Source organism: Pagrus major, chromosome 21 (assembly GCF_040436345.1).
Source record: "Pagrus major chromosome 21, Pma_NU_1.0".
NCBI classification, from domain to species: Eukaryota; Metazoa; Chordata; class Actinopteri; order Spariformes; family Sparidae; genus Pagrus; species Pagrus major.
The window spans coordinates 9,250,358-9,268,739 of NC_133235.1; the positions used below are offsets into that span (position 1 = coordinate 9,250,358).

At 42.3% G+C, this 18,382-nt stretch overlaps 3 protein-coding genes across 3 annotated transcripts; 1 reads left to right on the forward strand and 2 right to left on the reverse strand.

Moving 5' to 3' along the window:
- Positions 1-473: 473 nt before the first annotated feature.
- On the reverse strand, positions 474-8,792 carry psmb5 (proteasome 20S subunit beta 5). Its single transcript, XM_073491888.1, has 3 exons — positions 8,559-8,792; positions 5,953-6,259; positions 474-1,155 (listed from the first exon to the last, which is right to left on the reverse strand). The coding sequence occupies exons 1-3, from the start codon at positions 8,781-8,783 to the stop codon at positions 872-874; spliced, it is 816 nt and encodes a 271-aa protein (XP_073347989.1). The 5' UTR covers positions 8,784-8,792; the 3' UTR covers positions 474-871.
- Positions 8,793-9,126: 334 nt separating this feature from the next.
- Positions 9,127-10,158, reverse strand: psmb11a (proteasome 20S subunit beta 11a). The gene is made up of 2 exons (XM_073491619.1): positions 9,530-10,158; positions 9,127-9,469 (listed from the first exon to the last, which is right to left on the reverse strand). The coding sequence occupies exons 1-2, from the start codon at positions 10,156-10,158 to the stop codon at positions 9,127-9,129; spliced, it is 972 nt and encodes a 323-aa protein (XP_073347720.1).
- Positions 10,159-11,371: 1,213 nt separating this feature from the next.
- On the forward strand, positions 11,372-17,870 carry prmt5 (protein arginine methyltransferase 5). The gene is made up of 16 exons (XM_073490458.1): positions 11,372-11,526; positions 11,836-11,954; positions 12,731-12,816; positions 13,028-13,162; positions 13,276-13,388; positions 13,508-13,557; positions 13,666-13,829; positions 13,922-14,083; positions 14,217-14,294; positions 15,110-15,168; positions 15,438-15,560; positions 15,885-16,060; positions 16,261-16,464; positions 16,569-16,679; positions 16,789-16,853; positions 16,968-17,870. Exons 1-16 carry the CDS (start codon positions 11,429-11,431, stop codon positions 17,118-17,120), a joined length of 1,896 nt encoding a protein of 631 aa, XP_073346559.1. The 5' UTR covers positions 11,372-11,428; the 3' UTR covers positions 17,121-17,870.
- Positions 17,871-18,382: the final 512 nt, after the last annotated feature.

The following is an 18,382-nucleotide window of genomic DNA, read 5'->3' on the forward strand; positions in this document are numbered from 1 at the left end:
CCATGGCAGGGTGGCACACAACATTGCGCATTGAGAAGCTAAGTGTGTCGAGGAGGAATTAAAGAATAAATTTCCCCTTCCAATTAAAAGGCGTATTTGTGCAACGTGAGCGGAGGAAGGGAACATTATCAATGAGGGGAAGAAAACACACTGTTACAACTCAGGAGGCACAATTACTGAGGCTTGTGGTATGCAATTAAATAGTGCTATTTAGACAGCGCTACTCCCTGCTAATAAACACAGAACATATAGAGGAGACAAAACAGGCTTCGGATGTACCTCTGAATCCCAACAGCTGGGGGAACAGATGACTGAAAAGTAAACACAAACAGCAGAAAAATGACTCCATCAAAGGAATATGAGGTGACGAGACTATACAGTCGCATAAGGAGTAGATTCTGAGAAATATAACTATTCAAGATCCTGAGACTTGAAGGTAAAATCAGGACTCAGGCAAAATAAACACAACACTGTTGAAAAAAGAACATCACAGGTTTTATTGAGACAGATGTTTTCTAGGGTATGATCCAAATTAAATGTATGTAGGGCAAGCATCACACTACTCCCACACTGTATTAAAGCATGTTTGAGTCACTGCCCCCCCCCCTCTCTGCAGCCCCCAAATCATACACGGTGCGGGGTGAGTGGAGATCACTGCCATTGTTAAAAATGTACAATATAAAGCTTTAAGCTAGCAACAAGTCAAAAATGGGTCACAGAAGTAATGCAAGTGGAAATCAATCAGTAGCTGAGTCCTTTTTATTCATGTGTCAACCCTACTGACATTTCAGAACATCTCAAACACTGGATACTAGAATAAACTCCTAACTCGTTCCCCGCTTCCTTGTCGCCTATGTGCTCTTCGTTGTCACTATGCCTGATCCTTGTACTGCTGGTGCAGCATGAGCACATCTTCCTGGGAGACCCTGGTCCAGCCCTCGCTGTGGACGTGGTAAAGGTTGACCTGCCCTCCGCTGTAGGCATCACGGTATGTGGCCTGGTAGATGGCGCGGCGGCCTAGCTCGCAGGCCTCCTCCACGGACAGGTCTTGCCGCAGGCCACTGTCCATCACGCCATAGGCGTACATGGAGCCTGAGCCCACGGCGAACAGATCACCACACACCCGGTTCCCCTCTGAGTCAACGTAGTACAGCCCTGAAGACAAAGGACAAAAATGAAGGTCAAGAGGGTGGGAAGGAATAGATGTGTACGATGTGAAAATGTCCTTTGTTCTCGCAACTCAGGTGTTGAGATTTGTCAGGAAACGGAGATGGTGTACATGTAACACTTCCACACAAACAAACACACAAACTTGTAAGCACACACGCAGCATGTCCTCCAGAGAGAGAATATGAACAGCTGCAACCTCTCCAAGTGAAGTAAGGCTGGCAGATATGAACAGCTGCATCCTCTTCAAGTAAAACGAAGCCGGCCACAGAACCTGCTGACGAGGCGCGGGCCACATCGCTGTCTGCCCAGGGGCCTTGCTCCGGGCCTTATTGATCCCTGCAAACACGCTAAAAATTAACTATCGACCCGCAACCCGAGCTGCACAGGTAACTGCACCTCGCACCTCAAGGAGGACAGAAAAAAACAACAGCGTGCTCACATTCTGTGGACATCAGTCGAGTAAAGCACATTCATAACTTTCCACACAACACACACATGCTTCCACGCAGACATTTCCTTCGCCTCCACACATACGCACCCTTGGATGACACATGGCAGTACACACTCACCCCACACCTAACAGTTCATACATGTAATCCCACGGGCACTGCAGACCCACAATGCTCTGATGGACCTGTGAGGGACAGTTTGCTCCATAACCATGCTCCGTGGACTCGCACGCGAGACATTTTGTTCCACACCATGACACACTTTCTAGGCCTGATCCCAGAGTGACGTGGAACGGGTGACTTGCGCCAGCCTGTGTGCTCGCCCACAGCTAGCCTGCAGATGGTGAAAAGACACCCTGCAAAAGGCATGTTTTTCCACCGCGCTTCACATAGTGAAACCTGTGAAAATGATATTCACACAGAGAAACGCAGGGACACATGCATACGATATTGCCTAATATCCACCACCATCGCTCATCTGCCACATTAAAAAACACTTCAAAATGCCCCCAGATTGCACATCCTCGCTTGCCGAGTTCCTCAGCTAAACTAGTGACAGTCTATTAGGGATAGAGCACCACTTGCTTTTCTGAAAAAAAAAAAAAAAAAATGAAAAAAAGAGCTTACCATTGCTTTCAACTGGCAAATTGCAGCTTCCTCAGCCTGTCGTTAGCTTGCCATGATAATCATCCAGTGCCTGCCTATGCACGGGGGTAATTTGCCATTCTGAGACCTGCCTGTTCCTCTTGAAAACTGTAAGGGACTCGTTAAAACCATAATAGGCAGGGAGCGCGAGTTGTAAAGGCAGCCTCTTGTGTTGAGTAGCACAGTTGACGGAGGTGGATAAGGACTCTTTAGGAGGTCCAAGTTTAGAAGCAGAGCGGCACCACAAAAAACACTTCCCACATCCAATCCATTCCAAACACACCTGGGGTCTTTGTAGAGCCCAACGCGATAACGGCAAACGGTCTCTGCACCTCAAACGCTGACGCAGAAAAGCATGAAGGTGGCTACGAGTGCTCAGAAAACAAAAATAGGGGGGGTGGGGGGGTGAAATTCATGAGGCCCACTTAAAGCGGAAGCAGGGGCACGCTGCCTGGATGGCGGAGCAGTGCAGCAGTGGCGGCCAAGTGAGGCTCCTTCCACTCCATCGATCAACTGACAGGTGCTTAAGGAGCCTTTTTTAAGCAGCAGCTTGTGTAGCGTGTAGCTGGCTGGAGTGACAGCTTTTAGAGGTAGGTGAGGAGCACGGTGCAATGGATGGGTGGCTGGCATCAAATGGGTCAGCATCTGTCCATCATCTGTCCCTCTCACTAGAATTCACCACTGGATCAGGAGTAAAAAGCGAGCAGCGGTTGAACAGAGAGGGGGGAAAAAAAACATTACATCACTCTCTCGGGAGTGGCTGTAAACTGACTGCCACATGGGTCTCATCTGACGAGGTCTCATAGCGTACACCTACATCACATTTAATCACACAACACTTTACCCTTCATGTCCTTGTAGGAAGCAGCAGAGGGTGCTACGCAGAGTGTGGTTGCTTTTCACTGGGGGAAGCAAAGCCACTACAGAATTATCAAGCTTTAAGTATGCACTGATGAAGTGTCATAACATTTAATGGCATTACATAGAGCCATATTTGACAAGCTTCTCGACATGGCTTTTATTTGGCATGCAGCTTAAGACACTCAATCAGGAAAATAAGTGCTCTTGACATGACTGTAGCCGGCTAATGAGCTTCCCACCTAATCGCGATTGATTTAATTTACATGACATTTACCTCTCCATTCAATCACTGGCATTGTGGGGGCCATGGCAAAGTTCCCACACCTATTGAACTTATACAGGGATCATTATTTCCCCAATTGATTGCCCAGGATTTAACACGTGTCATTTACATTTGTTGGCATACCGGCGGGCTGCCATTGTTCACACAGCCCTCTCTGCTCTCCAGACAAAGCCGGCATCGATCTCGGCGGGTGTACGGGCATTATGCATGCGACCCAATTGTCCAGGGCTGAGACCCAACGTCCATCATCCCGCCGCGCTCTCGCTGGCCCACAGTCCCAGCCTCATCGATTTCCCATTACTGTGTCACTGTGGCGGCCTCTTTAAGCACACCTTCTGTGATGTACGGCCTCACACTGTGTGGCATCCAAAAGCCACAGCTGGAAGTACAATGAGGGGCAGAGCATAATAGAGGCTGCAGCACCATCTAGTGGGGCACTCTGGGAACTACAAGTGTGTTTATACAACACCTATATTTCATGGATGACAGGAGAAGATGGAGAGTTTCCTTCCATAATTTAATAATTAAGCGTAGATACTTGATAGCCTGTTGTTTCATATCAAGAAAGAATAGCTACCGAGCTTAAATTACAACAAAAAGAGTTTTGCTGCGCTTCAGACTTATGTTGAACAGCTAACCACTCCAGGTGAACCTCAGTTTGGGACATAATGAACGCCATCTAAGGATTTGATTGAGTGTAAAATCTCTGTCAGATCTGCCTGGCAAACAAAACTGACATGTGATCTGTGTATTTAAATGAACTACAGATTATTTTGTTTATTGCCTGAGCTGTAACTCAAAATTCGCATGACAAAAATATATCGCACTGCATACAAAAACCAAACAGAAATCACGTGCAAAGGGTGGGCAACTAATTTGTGCTTTAGTTTTAGTGTGTCACTCAGACCTGCATTACACTGTTTGTTTGTTTTTTAAATCTACAGTATCTGGCTAGCTGGTAACAACAGCGAAATACAATAAAGTGACTTTGAATATAAAAAAATGCTGAGAAGTATAACATAAAAACAACATTGACTACAGAAACTTACAGGAGTTAAACAGCTGAAACCTAAATAGAGTGAAAATATTAATGAATTTTTAATGCATAGTTTTCAGAATATCTATAAACTTTAATGATATAATTAAAGCTGCAAAGTTTTGTTGAGCAATAAAAAGACAGAAAACTAATTGGCAACTATTTTGAGAACTAATTCATTTTAAGTAACAATGCCAAGCTTCTGATGGTTCCTTTCCAGCTTCTAAAATATGAGTATCTGCTGCTTTTCACTGTTCAAAACAGAATATATTTAGGTTTTGAACTACTGAGTGGATAACACAAGACATTTTAAAATGTTGCCTTGGACTTTTCACTGTTTTGTGATGTTTTATCAGCCAAACAATTAATGGATAAATTGAGAAAAATACATATAGATGAAATTAATCATTAGCTGCATCTAATAGAAAGCACCCTGACAAGTGGTAACATTCCAAATTGACATGGGATGTGCACATCAAAGGAGATGAAGGCTCTGCAGAGGGCAATTAAAACTGTCCAGAACATCACTGGTACCCAGCTACAGAGCATCAGTGATATCAGTGAAGTGAGGTTCCTGCACAGAGCTGAAAAGGGATACTAAAAGACAAAACCCACCCCAGCCACAGTCTGTTTAACCTGCTGCCATCTGGGAAGAAATACATAATTATATCAGCTGCTGCATCACCAAACTACAGAGCAGTAGTTGAGCACTCCTCAACTCTTCCACCACACTCCAGCATAAACAATAGTTCATAAAGGAACTACAGCTTGCATTTTGTTGCAATAACCCTTGAATCTCAGATTCGTCAAAGACATTTTTTCTCCCCCCAAGAGCACAAAAGGCTTGCGTCTACTTTTAAATACTTTTCTTCACTTATCTGAACTCAGATATTATATCACGTTACAAATTCCACCTAAGTACAACAAATCCATGACAGATATAAACAAGGCATGCACGAAGTGGACTGTCAGCCAATACCCAGAATTACCTGCTTCCCATGGCCCATAGCTATAAGATAACTGATAATTTCACATTTTCATGCTTTAAAAGGCCCTGATGCAGTGAGCAAACATGGGTAATTTAATTTTCCATAGCTCCATTAAGCTTTGCTGTATTAAAATTTTTCCCTCCTGTCAGAACAATTATTGAAAATGTATTACAAATTGCAATCATGTTGCCTTTCACTGAAACTGTAAAAAGCGTCCACGCTGGCGGCAACATGTTTGGCTTTCTAGTCTACACTGTGTGGCTCTACCTGGTTCTTCATCTCTTATGTTCATAGGTGCACTACATACCAACTTTCATGGTGCATACAGCCGCATAGCAAGCCTGCAAGTAATCATATCATATGGCTCCTTACCTCATTAGTAAACCATTATGATCAACTTTGTCAGCAGCTGTAGAGTTTTACTTATAGTAATCAGTAATCTAATGCTGGATGAATAAATAAATAAATCGCAGTAGAAACCAGACATGTGTTTGTGTCATATACATCTGTTGTATTTACCTGGGCCTCTCTTGTCCCAGCCACACACCATGGTTCCCATGCTGAGTCCCATGCCCTTGTACTGGTACACCATGTTAGCGAGCAGCTTGGAGGCTGCTGCCACTGAGATGCGCTCCTTGTTGCGGAGCTCATAGATGCGGCACTGACGAGCCAGCAGGCGCTCCCAGAAGCTGCAGTCTGCAGCTCCTCCAGCCATGGTACCCAGCAGGTAGGGGTTGATCTCAATCACCTTCTTCACCGTCTGCGAGGCGATGTAGGAACCCGCTGTGGCCCGAGAGTCCACCGCAACAATGACTCCATGCTGGAACTGAGAGAAACAACAGCAGGGGGAGAACACTTTAGTGAAGGACATTACAGCAGGAGGGAAACAGGTTAACAGAGCAGTCACTGGTGGATCAGGATGTCTATATTTTGTGTTATTATACGTATTATCTCAAAATACATTTAAAAACCTATATTTAAAAACACATGTTAAACATCTGTAAATAGACACAAATCAAGTGGAGTCACACCTAAAGTGATCAAGTACCATTGACTTATCTTACATTTTTCATTTCTTAGGTTCAGAACCTGAATTGGGAAACTTCAAACCAGTTAGGAATACAGGCTCTTTTTACACAGTAGAGCCACATAGTATAAATGTAAGAATGTGCAGTTTAATCATCTATCAGGCAGAGAAGTGCTGCTGCTCTACAGTTGTCAGAAAGATGTAATATATGTTTCGGCTCTGTCAGAAAGCTGCCGGATAAAAGGGAAGACTTTTGCTCTTCCCTATAAAACCCCTCTATCACTGAACTGACAGTCACAACAGGCGTATAGTGCTCAACTGAAGACAACAGATTTGGTCAGTCAGAAGGAGATGTCGGCTGGGGAGGTTTTTTCATCGACCAGCCGCCCCCCGCACTCAGGGATTAAGGGATAAAGTTGGCGTTATTTTATATTTTCTTTTTATCAACAAATCCCCTGAAGAGACCAGAACCCACTGCAGGGATGTGGTTCAGTATTTACACTGCTCTGCTCATCTGGCGCTGTGAGAGGAAAATGCTACATTGGCTGTTTTCACAGTAATGAAAAGATAGGCTGGCCAAATGCAATAGACTGGCTTTTTGATGTGTTTAGAATAGTTTTTGGACGAAAACGGGGTTCAATGGCCCAGAGGGACAAATCACAATTCTATTATTGAATGCATGAATTCATTTTTGGTTATGGTGATTTCATGAAGCCTGTTGGTAATTACAAAATAACCACCTATTCTAAAGTCAAATAAACACATTAGGACCACATTCTCACTTTTGTTTACATTGATTGGTGCTTAACGAGCTCCGTCTTTGTTCTCTACTCCTAAGACAGTCGAGGAGCATTTCAACAATAGCGATTTAGTAGTGTTAAAGGCTGATCTAGGTGCTGTATCGTAGGCAACTGGACTCGTTTCAGTTTATTGAAGACGTTTCACCTCTTGTCAAAGAGGCTTCTTCAGTTTTAACTAACTGGAAAGGAGTAGGCTGGCTTTTACCAAGTTTGACCAATTCTAGGGAAACCAAACATTCAGAAGTTCTCCATTTAGCGTGTTATGCCTGGTTCTTGAAATTTTGTTTAGTTAATCAGGTACCGAAACTCACAGTTGACATCCACCAAAGGAACAACATTTTCATAAAATATGATAGTATAATTACATAGACAAAATAGGTGTGGAAAACAATCAATCATTCTAATTAAGAATTGGAGAGGCTGCTATAATTTGTATTCAAGATTCTGCAAACAGACTGCCAGGACAAAGCATTACTCAATACATTAACTTATATTTTAGCCTGTTAGTTCCTCTGGTTTACAGTTAAATTATCTTTTAATGGCATGAATAATGTATTTGCGTTGAACAAAAAATTGTCTCAAATACACAATCTGATGAGAGAAATTAACAATGATGTACAATACATCTTGCCAACTATGTTTCAGTGGCACATTATTCCTAGACACCACGGACATGATATGTTTAACTTGAAAAATGTGTGGCAATTAGACAGCTCTATCATATTTGGCTCTTATTCCACAATACAATGAAGAAATGCATTATTAAAACTACAAATATTGAAATAATCGATATAAATGTGTTGAGAAATGATTAAACATGCACATAGGCCAATTTAGTTTGTGATTTATCTAATCAAACCAGACTAAAGCCATGTGTGGATGCGGCACAGGTGCTATTTACAAAACTGGCATCTTTCATGCATATTAGATATTCATGGACTGAACGGGTGCAAATAGAGCCACAGAGCAGAATAGCCATAGCCACCGACACCTACACAGTTAATACAGACATGGCTGTCACGACTGCATATAGATGCCCAGCCTATGTCTACAGAGTTTTCTTTAAGGCAGAATTATCTGACAGCATCTAAAGTGGCTAGCGTTATGTGAACGTCTGCAATGAGAAAGCGGTTTGTAGCCATGCTAGCATGCTAACTTTGGAAGACGTAGCGTTACCTTAGCACTAAATCATAATGTTTACAGTCTTAATGATTTATTAAACGTTTACCTTGACAACTATATTCAACGTTATCGTTTTATTTTGCCAGCTAGCTACAACAAGTCACTCGTATACTTACTTTAAAAGCTAATGTGGTGGTTCCATGCAGGAACTCTATTTTCCTCTCGACGCCATCCTCGTCCCCGGCACCCAGCGGGTTTTTAACCAAGAAACTGAGACCGTCTCCCGGCGTGGCGTCAAATCCCAAACCGCTCTGTTCTGGTCCACATCCATAGGTAAAAGGTTGACAATTGTCAAATGAAAAATCCGCACAATCACTGTTCAACACACTTGCAAGAGCCATCTTTGAAACTGTCTGATGAGCAAGCAACTTCCGCCGTGTGAGGATACGACAATTTATTGAGTCATGGTGGCGAAGAGCACACAGCGCCCCCTGTGTGTGTGGCGGACTGTAACCTTTGTGCCTCTATGTACAAGCACGTAAATAATCTGTGTGAACTGTGACCCAGGCAAACAAAAACAACATTTACAGGCTTAACAATTTGGTAGGATGCTGGAATACATCAATTATGACTTAAAGATTTATTAACTAGTTGACAAAAGCAGGTTAACTCTGAATAACTTGGTTTAATGTAGTATCTGACTATTTCTAACCCTTGGCCCCTAGAAACCCCCCAAATTTTGCCTCATCGTGAAGCATCTAATTCAGTCAGTCTTTTCCTTTCCTCAACCCTCTTTGCCCTCCTTTCCATGTCTCTATAATATTCCTCTTTCAGGTCCTCTCTTTTTCTTTGGCTCCATCCCTGGGCTGTGATGTGGAAGAGGTCCACATTATTTCCTGAGTAGGCATCCCTGTGAGTAGCTCTGAACACTGCTTCTCTTGCCAAGGAGACGGCCTCATCTTTACTAAGAGTCCACCTTAGCTCTCGATCCAGGACTCCATAAGCATAAGGAGAGCCTGAGCCCACAGAAAAGACGTCCCCCTGCAGTCGGGCTCCATCGCTGCACACATATATCAGCTTTGGGCCGCTGTTAGGAGATACGGAATGTGCGACTGCAGTAGCATCTTGGCTGAATGAGTCCTCTGACCTCTGGACACAGTCAGTGTTGTCTGCTTCTTTATCCCAGCCACACAGTGTAAGAGCCACACACACTTCAGTCCCTTTAAAAGGGTGCAGCATAAATGAGAGGAGCTTGGCAGTGCCACGGATTGAAAGGCGACGTCTGTGCCGCAGTTGGTAGAGTCTGATCTCTCTGGCCAGAATTCTCTCCCACAGCATGCAGTCCGCACCGCTACCAGAGGAGGTGACTACTAAATGGGAGTGAAGTGGGGTAATCTTATGAACAGCTGGGCAGGCAACAAGCCCCCCAGCACTGGCCCGTGTGTCTGCAGCTGCAATGACCCCACCTTGGAAGATGAAACCTAAGGTCGTTGTTCCATGGGACAGTGGAAAAGGCCTGCGGACCGTCACTGAATGGTTGGCTGAGGGAACGGGAAATGAAGTTCTGTGGTTAAAGGTGGTGGAGTATGGCAAAGCTGGTATCAAGAAATGCAGCGGGGTCCCATTGTTTCCAACAGATTTCTCTAGTCTCCTCAATCCAAAGTTGTAATAGTCAGTTGTACGATAAGATGTGTCAGTATCTTCAAAATACGCGGCAGGAAACCACTTGCGATTAAAAAGTGTCTCTCCAAAGCCACAAATATCCTCCAGAGCCATAATGGTGTAAGTGAAGCAGATTCCTTGATCAGTATATCAGAGTGTCTTTCTCAGAGAATGGCAAGTAAAAAGAAATCTCAAAGACAGAGCTGATCTGTTGGAAAACTGATCAAACATACTAAAAAGCCTTATAAATCCCACTATGGTTTGTATTGCTGACTGCTACCATCAACTCTAATTCTCTCACTGACTGTCTGGTCTGAAAGGCAGACTTTTTACCCTTTTATATCCTCCCCAAAATGACGCCTTGCAAAAACACACATAGGCTTGTGTCCAAAAGACTGTGAGTTGGCATAAGTGATATTTTATCCTTCCTGCTGTGAAAGTAATATCAACAGAAGCCACTTTCTGCAAACTTTACATGCTTGCGGAGTGTCCGAGTCATCTTGCTAGCTGTGTGCAAGTTCATACATATCTTTGACATCATTTTCAGTTTGTTGTTAGAGGTAAGCTACAGCCATATTTTCCATACTATAGCTGTGTCTAAAATATGCCCCAGAGGCACAGTACAATAGTGGTTATTGCACTTTTTCACATTAATGTAAACTTATACAAATTAGACCATGGACCCCCCTTTTTATAAGCTTTTGTCCCAGGGTCCCCATCTCATAAGACTTGTCTTCAGATTTTGTATTAGAGAAAGTGTATGGGACCCATTATCAAAATAGTCATGTATTCTGTCATGGTATTACTTATGTATGGAATTATAGTGAAAATAAAGTATTCCCCCTTTTACTGTTGACCCGTGGAACCTCTGCAAGGCCCCTGGGGGCCCCCAGACCCCACATTGAGAACCACTGCAATACAACAACAAAATTAGGGATAGAAAAACTGAAGTAATAATTAATCTGATGGAATACCAATCACATTTATTTATTTTTTCTGCTGATAGGATCTATTTGTATGACTGTGACCTTAATTCATTTTAATACAAAAAATATTGTATTAAAATTACAATTATATTATATGTCATAGTATACATATAAACATCATAAACGTTTTTTGCGAAACATTTTTAAAGAGAGATATCAAATATTGACATGAAAACATCAACTGTTAAGTTCAACAATCATAAACTAAAGACCATAGAGAGACAGTTATCGCGGTAATTTAGAGACATGCAACAGGAATACTTGCGAAGCCATTTTGGGTCTAAATCATCCGCTACCCAATGAGAAACACGTCCTTGAAGATCCAAGATGGCGTCAGTTTCCTCCTAAGCCAGAGCGACGAGACGGTCCCAGTTCGATCCATTCAGTCGGCTAAAATCATGGCGTCCGCCAGTACGGGGAGCAGAGTGTCCTGCGGGAGAGATTTGAATTGCGTGCCAGAGATAGCCGACACGTTAGCTGCGGTCGCCAAACTTGGGTAAGGAGAGTGTTGCCTTCCGCAAGTTATTTTTTAGTGCAATTGAGTGGACTTGTGGACGCGCTGGTTTGCTAGCATAATGTCGGTGCGTGATGCTTGCTAAGCTAGCCGGTGAATTACCAGCACGTGCCCAATCACAACGATGTTTGACACTGGTGTCCAGTGTTTGTTGTACTCCTATAGGCTGTTGTGTTGAAATGTGTGAGCTGGCTGGGCAATAGTAACGTAAATATGTGTCCGTGTCACCTCTGCTTGACATTATAAATCATATGGATTTTTAAATGATGTGCTTTCTTTCTCCGGTGCCAGGTTTGACTTCCTCTGCATGCCCCTGTTCCACTCGAGGTTCACGAGAGAGTTTGAGTTGGAGCCCGCTAAAACCCGAACCGGTGCCCATACCCGGTCAGACCTGCTGCTGTGTGGAAGAGGTTCGTGTTTATACCCTCTCAAGTTTCTATCATGGCAGATGTTCATAGACACCAAATTACTGTGTGTTCCGTCTTTAAATCAGATAACTGTACCCCTTTATGCTAGGACAGGCCTCCTGTGACATAGTAGATGGATGGGTGATCAAATGTAAACCTATAGACTCCAATTCTTCATTTTATATTCTTTATGTTATTCTCAGACTTAATTCAATTCTTTTGGTTTTGTTTACTGACGACAATTAAATATACACTACTCAGAATTAGTTAGGGATATGGGTGCATATATGCATGTGCATGGATATGCAATGAAAGTCAAAAAGTAAAAATTCAGATAAGTCGCAGCATTAATAATCAAGTGAAGCACTAGAGTATCCCTAAGAAATTTTGAGTAGTGTTTGTAAAACGTAGTGCAAGACATCAGACTATTGTTGGAAACAGAAGGTAAGGTCTGGACTTTCTTGGTGTTTACACATTCCGTCTACATTTATCTAGGTTGTCACAGGTGACAAATGTATGACATTGAGTATATAAGGAAATAGATTGGGTATAAAACACTCTTAAAATAAATCACATCATGAAATGACATTTTAAATGTATTGAAAAGTAATAATTCTAGTTAACTGTTTAATTATTCATGTGCTGTTTGATTACTTTTGGCAAACTGGAGCCAGTGAAATAAATGGATGTTCTCATTGACAAGAGACTCTAGGGACTGAAAAGAAATGCTAATATGTCAATTGATGCATTTTCTTAACTATCCATTATGCTTGGTCTAGACTGGAATACACTTATTGTTGGGAAGCTCTCGCCATGGATCGACGCAGATGCAGAAATCCAGACAGAACGCAGAAACTCAGAGGCTGTAAGTTGCTCACTTTGGACAGTTCTATGACGTTCACTATCTTTGAGGCTGTCAGGGATGTTGTTGCTGGAAAGGGTTTTTAAAGCTCCAAGATTTTGAGGCATGAGTGAACTAATCTTATCCAATCTTTCCTATCTACCCTTCTGAATCTGCCTTTTTGTGTCGTCCCCCCCATGCTCTTATAATTCTTTTTTCCCGTGCTTCTCTCCAGGCTCTGGCACAGGAGTTAAACTTCTCAGCCTACCTGGGTCTGCCTGTCTTCATGGTCCCTCTGAAGGGCCCTTGTAACGCCAATCTAGCCCGCGTGCTGCTAAATCATATCCACACTGGACACCACACCTCAAATGTAAGACATGTAGCATTGACAAACTAAGCATGCACATGTGGATTGCTTTTTATATTGCAGAAAACAGCTGAAATCACCAACTAACTGCCGTTTTCCTCTCGGATGTGATTTAGTTCTGGATACGTGTCCCGCTGTTGGCTTCAGAGGACATGCGGGAAGATCTGATTGAGAATGAACCAATCACCTGCAATGATGACACAAATGTTGATGAGAAGACCTGGAGCTGGTTAGTGTCACTCCATTCCACTTCCTTGGCATTCAAGTGCTGTCTGCATGCTAAAACAGTTGTCATTGATTTCCTTTAAAATCAAGACTCTTTTTGTTTACTTGCCTCTGCTCTTTTAGGTGGCACTCATTTAGAACCCTTTGTGATTACAACAAGAGGATCTGTCTTGGTGAGAAAGCACACTGTGAAGCATGAGCCTGGAGCAAAGTCAGTGCATTAAAAAATAATTATGGTTGTGTCTGCTACTAAAAATGTACCTTTTTTCGTGTCCCTGAAGCTATTGAAGTCGGAGCAGACATGCCGTCAGATGCTGTGATCGATAAGTGGCTTGGGGAACCAATCAAAGCAGCCATACTTCCCACCAGCATCTTCCTAACTAATAAGAAGGGCTTCCCTGTTTTGTCAAAAGCCCATCAGCGTATAATCTTCTCTCTCTTCAAGGTATAATTCAACAGATTCAACTGAAATGAATCACCAGCCAAATGCGTAAGTGTCGTTTTAATAAAAAAAAAACCTCTTTTCTCTTTTCTTAGTTGGAGGCCCAGTTCATCTTCACAGGAACCAGTCGCCACACTGAGAAGGACTTCCGATCCTACCTGCAGTACCTGGAATACCTCAACCAGAACCGGCCCGCACCCAATGCTTACGAGCTCTTCGCCAAGGGCTATGAAGACTACCTGCAGTCTCCCCTACAGGTAAGGAAGTGCTTCTTTGTGCTCATATATTTAAAATATATCTTTTTTGTGTGCGTTTTTCTTTTTTATCTTTTGTGCTTTTACCTGTTTAATAATGACGACTGTGTTTTTTTCCCCCCTTCCTCTCTTTTAGCCACTCATGGATAACCTTGAGTCTCAGACATATGAAGTGTTTGAAAAGGATCCTATTAAATATTCACAGTACCAACAGGTAAGACAGCCATGACGGCACCTGTTAAAACATTTCAGAGTACTGGAACACAATAGAGCATAAAGTGATCACAGTTTCATGTGCTAATTTTTACCCAGAACCCCAAATTCCCACCGAGGGGACATCAACATTTTTAGACCTTGTAGTGAACCCTTGTCCCAAGAAGTGTTGATGCCAAACTATGCTACATCCAACCTGCTCTGATTTCTTATTGCATAATAAGCTATAGGTTTATGGACATTTTGTGTAAAGCTATGTGAAATGGCTATTTGATGCTGGATGTAGTTGTCCATCTTACAAACAGATAGCCTTCCATTTCAACAAATTGTCAGTGTATATTGGCTCATAAAATGGGTATTATTTATCTTTTGTGCAAAGTGACCCAAAAACCCTAAGGATAGCCATCCTGATCACACACACATTCTACTTGCTGTGAATATGGAGGCAGCATCTACAACCAACATTTAGACTTTAGATCACACTGTGGGCATGTAAATCTTTAATTTTTACTCATTTAATAGTCTACTGATAAGTCCTAATTTATAGAAGACAAATTGGTTTGATAGCATACTTTTGACTAAAACATAAATGCTAAAGTAGATATTCTCACAATCATCTTTTAAAATATTTCATTTGCTGTCCAATAGATATTTTTGTTACTGAAGGGTGAACTCATACAGATAGAGCAGATTGTCACTTGCACACCACTGACATGTCTCTTAATGCAGAATCATAGAGTTGTACAAGTTGTGATTAGTCTGTATGAGTTTAACACACAACATATTGATAGTTGTGCTTTGTCTCTGTGTCTACAGGCTGTATATAAATGTCTACTTGACAGAGTTCCAGAAGAGCAGAAGGACACAAATGTTCAGTGAGTATTTGTACCAAAATCTGTGTACAAACAATGTAAAATTGAGTTTGAATTCAGAAACGGCTGTGGTATTAAAATCACTGTCTGGCTAACGACTTGTATATTTAGTTGAAATTTTGCAACTAACAACTTCCTTCCCTCATAGATCTCAATATAATACTCATACTAGTAGAACAGGGTAATCTATTTGAGAGAAAGTAATGACAGTGTTATGATTGGTTAGGGATCGTAGCAACCTTTTAGAAAACGATTTTCTGTCTTTGTCACAGGGTGCTCATGGTGTTGGGAGCAGGTAGAGGTCCACTGGTCAACGCATCCCTACGAGCTGCCAGGCAGGCAGACAGGAAGCTGAAGGTGTACGCTGTGGAGAAAAATCCCAATGCTGTAATCACGTGAGTGCAGTACTACTATTAAAGTCGATGCTCTTGTCTATGCTGGCAAAATATTCACAGGATTGCCTTTGCAGTTAACTTTGTTTATTGATCATACCAGTATAAGTCCTGTTACATTGGATCATGAGTAAGCAAAGTTGAGGTTGAGAAGTTTCAAGCCTGTCTGATAAATGCATCCTGGTGTGATCAGATAATGAAAGTGTTGGTAAAAAGTCATATATTTGTAGTATGTTGATAGCTCTTTAGTTAGCCCACACGATTGACATGGCTAATGATGTTAATGATGCCATGCACAAACATTTTAACTGGTTCATACTTGTTCAGGCTGGAGAACTGGCGCTTTGAGGAGTGGGGGGATCAGGTGACAGTGGTGTCATGTGACATGCGGGAGTGGGCAGCACCTGAGAAGGCTGACATCATCGTCAGCGAGCTGCTTGGATCATTTGGTGACAACGAACTTTCACCTGAGTGCTTAGATGGAGCGCAGCACTTTCTCAAAGGTACGTCACTGTTGTGATTTACGTACAACTACGTATTCAAATGCTGTAGCTGCAGAGTCATTGAATGCAGAGCACCCTAGTTTGTTTTTTTTGCCACACCAAACATGTGAAAAGCATTTATCAGCCTCAGTTAACTTTCATGCTTCCTTGCATCTCCAATCACTTTCTCTTTTACTTTTTTCTCGTCTCGTCACTCTCAGATGATGGAGTGAGCATCCCCTGTTCCTACACGTCCTTCCTGGCTCCTCTGTCCTCCTCAAAGCTTTACAATGAAGTAAGGGGGTGCCGGGAACGTGACAAGGATCCAGAGTGCCATTTTGAGACGCCCTACGTGGTGCGCCTCCATAACTTCCACCAGTTGGCTGAACCCAAACCGTGCTTCACCTTCACACACCCTACAAAAGGTAGACAAACACACTAAACTCAGTGCCTGCCAAGAAACAAGCGCACTACACATGTCGACAGAATGTTTTTGAATGTGTTGATCACCGTTTCTTTCTTCTTTCAGATATGAACAATAACCGGTATCAGTGCCTGAAATTCACAGTGGGTTGTAACTCTGTCCTCCATGGGTTTGCTGGCTACTTTGAGACCACACTGTACAAAGATGTCACACTCAGTAAGTTATCTTTTATAAAGAGGAAGTCCCATTGTGCTAAAATTAGATCTATATATTAATGATTATAATAATTAATGATAATATTAATTATGTATTGTGTGTGTGGCAGGTATAAAACCAGAAACACATTCACCAGGAATGTTCTCCTGGTTCCCCATCCTCTTCCCCCTCAAAGTAAGTTATACAGTCAGTACTCAAAAAATTCCTTTGGTCATGTAAATGTAACAATATACATTATTGCAATCACATATTAATCCTGTATTCTTCCTCAAATTCTTCTTTCAATAGCAACCCATCTCCATATCTCGTGATGATGATGTCACAGTGCGATTCTGGCGCTGCAACAACGGGAAGAAGGTGTGGTATGAATGGGCCGTGACCGAGCCCGCCTGCTCTGCCATCCACAATCCGGCAGGACGCTCCTACACCATCGGCTTGTGAAGACGTCACACCCGTCAGCAGGCACAAACACACACATGTTTCTGTAAGACTCGGTGATGGTTAAAGTGGAGGTGGCCTGGCTCCTTTTTTATATACATGGTTAAAACCTGGACTTGTGGTGCAAAACCCTCAAAGTGCCCTCTGGCTTTCAAACTGACCAGTGATAGGCACTCTTGAGCCGGCAATGGAAAAGTTGATTGGATACACCAGATTTTACAGCCTGCGTTTCTTTTGAAGTCTGTTTCAGCAGGCATGGACTATCACCTGCACACAAAGTGTATTGTTGCTGTGAGATTGGCTCGTTCATATTAGGTCAAACACCTCTCCACTGGTTTATTTTTTAACCGTCTCTTGCCCCTCCCCCCCCTGTTCTGAACAGACATACACAATCAATCCAACCAGACCTTTGCCTTATCAAACACACATTCCATACTGATACTTACATAAGGTTGCAAATATGTTTTTCCTAAAATGGCGATGGAATGTCATGTTTATTCATCCAATTAGATCGAACAAACGTTCTTGATGTCAAATTCAAGAGGTTTAGGGTAAGGGACTGGATTGGGCTTTAAAGAGTTCGCTGTGATTGGATGATTCCATTGCTGTCCTAGGAAAAAAACTGATTGCACAAGGGATGCACTATTCCGGTCACATACCATACTGTTTGGGGGGCTTCCTCTTCATACCTTTGTTATTTTGTTTCTGTATGTTTGAACCAAGTCAATAAAGACGACACTATTGTCCTCCAAATACTCTGTTCGATATATAAATGCTTTGTTTGGTACCACCATACTCAAAGTTTTGTGTTGATTTTAGAATAATAGAAGGAGGCGTGTTATAAGTGTTTCTTTAAATGAAATGGCAGCTGATTCTATAAGGATGTGAGTTGTCCAGTAGATGTCACCCTTAGATGACCATCTGCTGGCCACAATTAATCGATACTGGTAGTGTTCTCAGCCCGCCCTGGCCTAATGTGTGTAAACACATGGGTTTGGTGCAACTGGCATGTGTACTGTTAGGATTTATTTTGGTGAGTGGAAATTCTTATTTCAAGTAAAAGGGGCCTTATTGGCATGGAAAACAGTTTACATTACCAAAACAAGTGTGAAATAAGAAATGACAAACAGACATACAGAAAAGTAAAAATATTACTTTAGAAATTACAGCTGCAGTACAAAAAGTGCATGTCAATAAGGGATGTTATACAAACTTCAACTTTAAAAAAAAGAAAAGATGTAATTTATTATCTTGAGCCATGTGCC

Bases quoted from the DNA above. Each gene is read 5' to 3' on its own strand.
- psmb5 (XM_073491888.1), bottom strand. From the start codon at position 8,783: ATGGCTCTTGCAAGTGTGTTGAACAGTGATTGTGCGGATTTTTCATTT. The intron at 6,260-8,558 runs GTAAGTATACGA...TGTTTCTCTCAG, and splicing joins CCACCACATTAGCTTTTAAA to TTCCAGCATGGAGTCATTGT. The intron at 1,156-5,952 runs GTAAATACAACA...CTTTGTCTTCAG, and splicing joins CTGGGACAAGAGAGGCCCAG to GGCTGTACTACGTTGACTCA.
- psmb11a (XM_073491619.1), bottom strand. From the start codon at position 10,158: ATGGCTCTGGAGGATATTTGTGGCTTTGGAGAGACACTTTTTAATCGC. The intron at 9,470-9,529 runs GTCAGAGGACTC...ATCTCCTAACAG, and splicing joins AACACTGACTGTGTCCAGAG to CGGCCCAAAGCTGATATATG.
- prmt5 (XM_073490458.1), top strand. From the start codon at position 11,429: ATGGCGTCCGCCAGTACGGGGAGCAGAGTGTCCTGCGGGAGAGATTTG. The intron at 14,084-14,216 runs GTAAGGAAGTGC...CCTCTCTTTTAG, and splicing joins ACCTGCAGTCTCCCCTACAG to CCACTCATGGATAACCTTGA. The intron at 15,561-15,884 runs GTGAGTGCAGTA...ATACTTGTTCAG, and splicing joins AATCCCAATGCTGTAATCAC to GCTGGAGAACTGGCGCTTTG.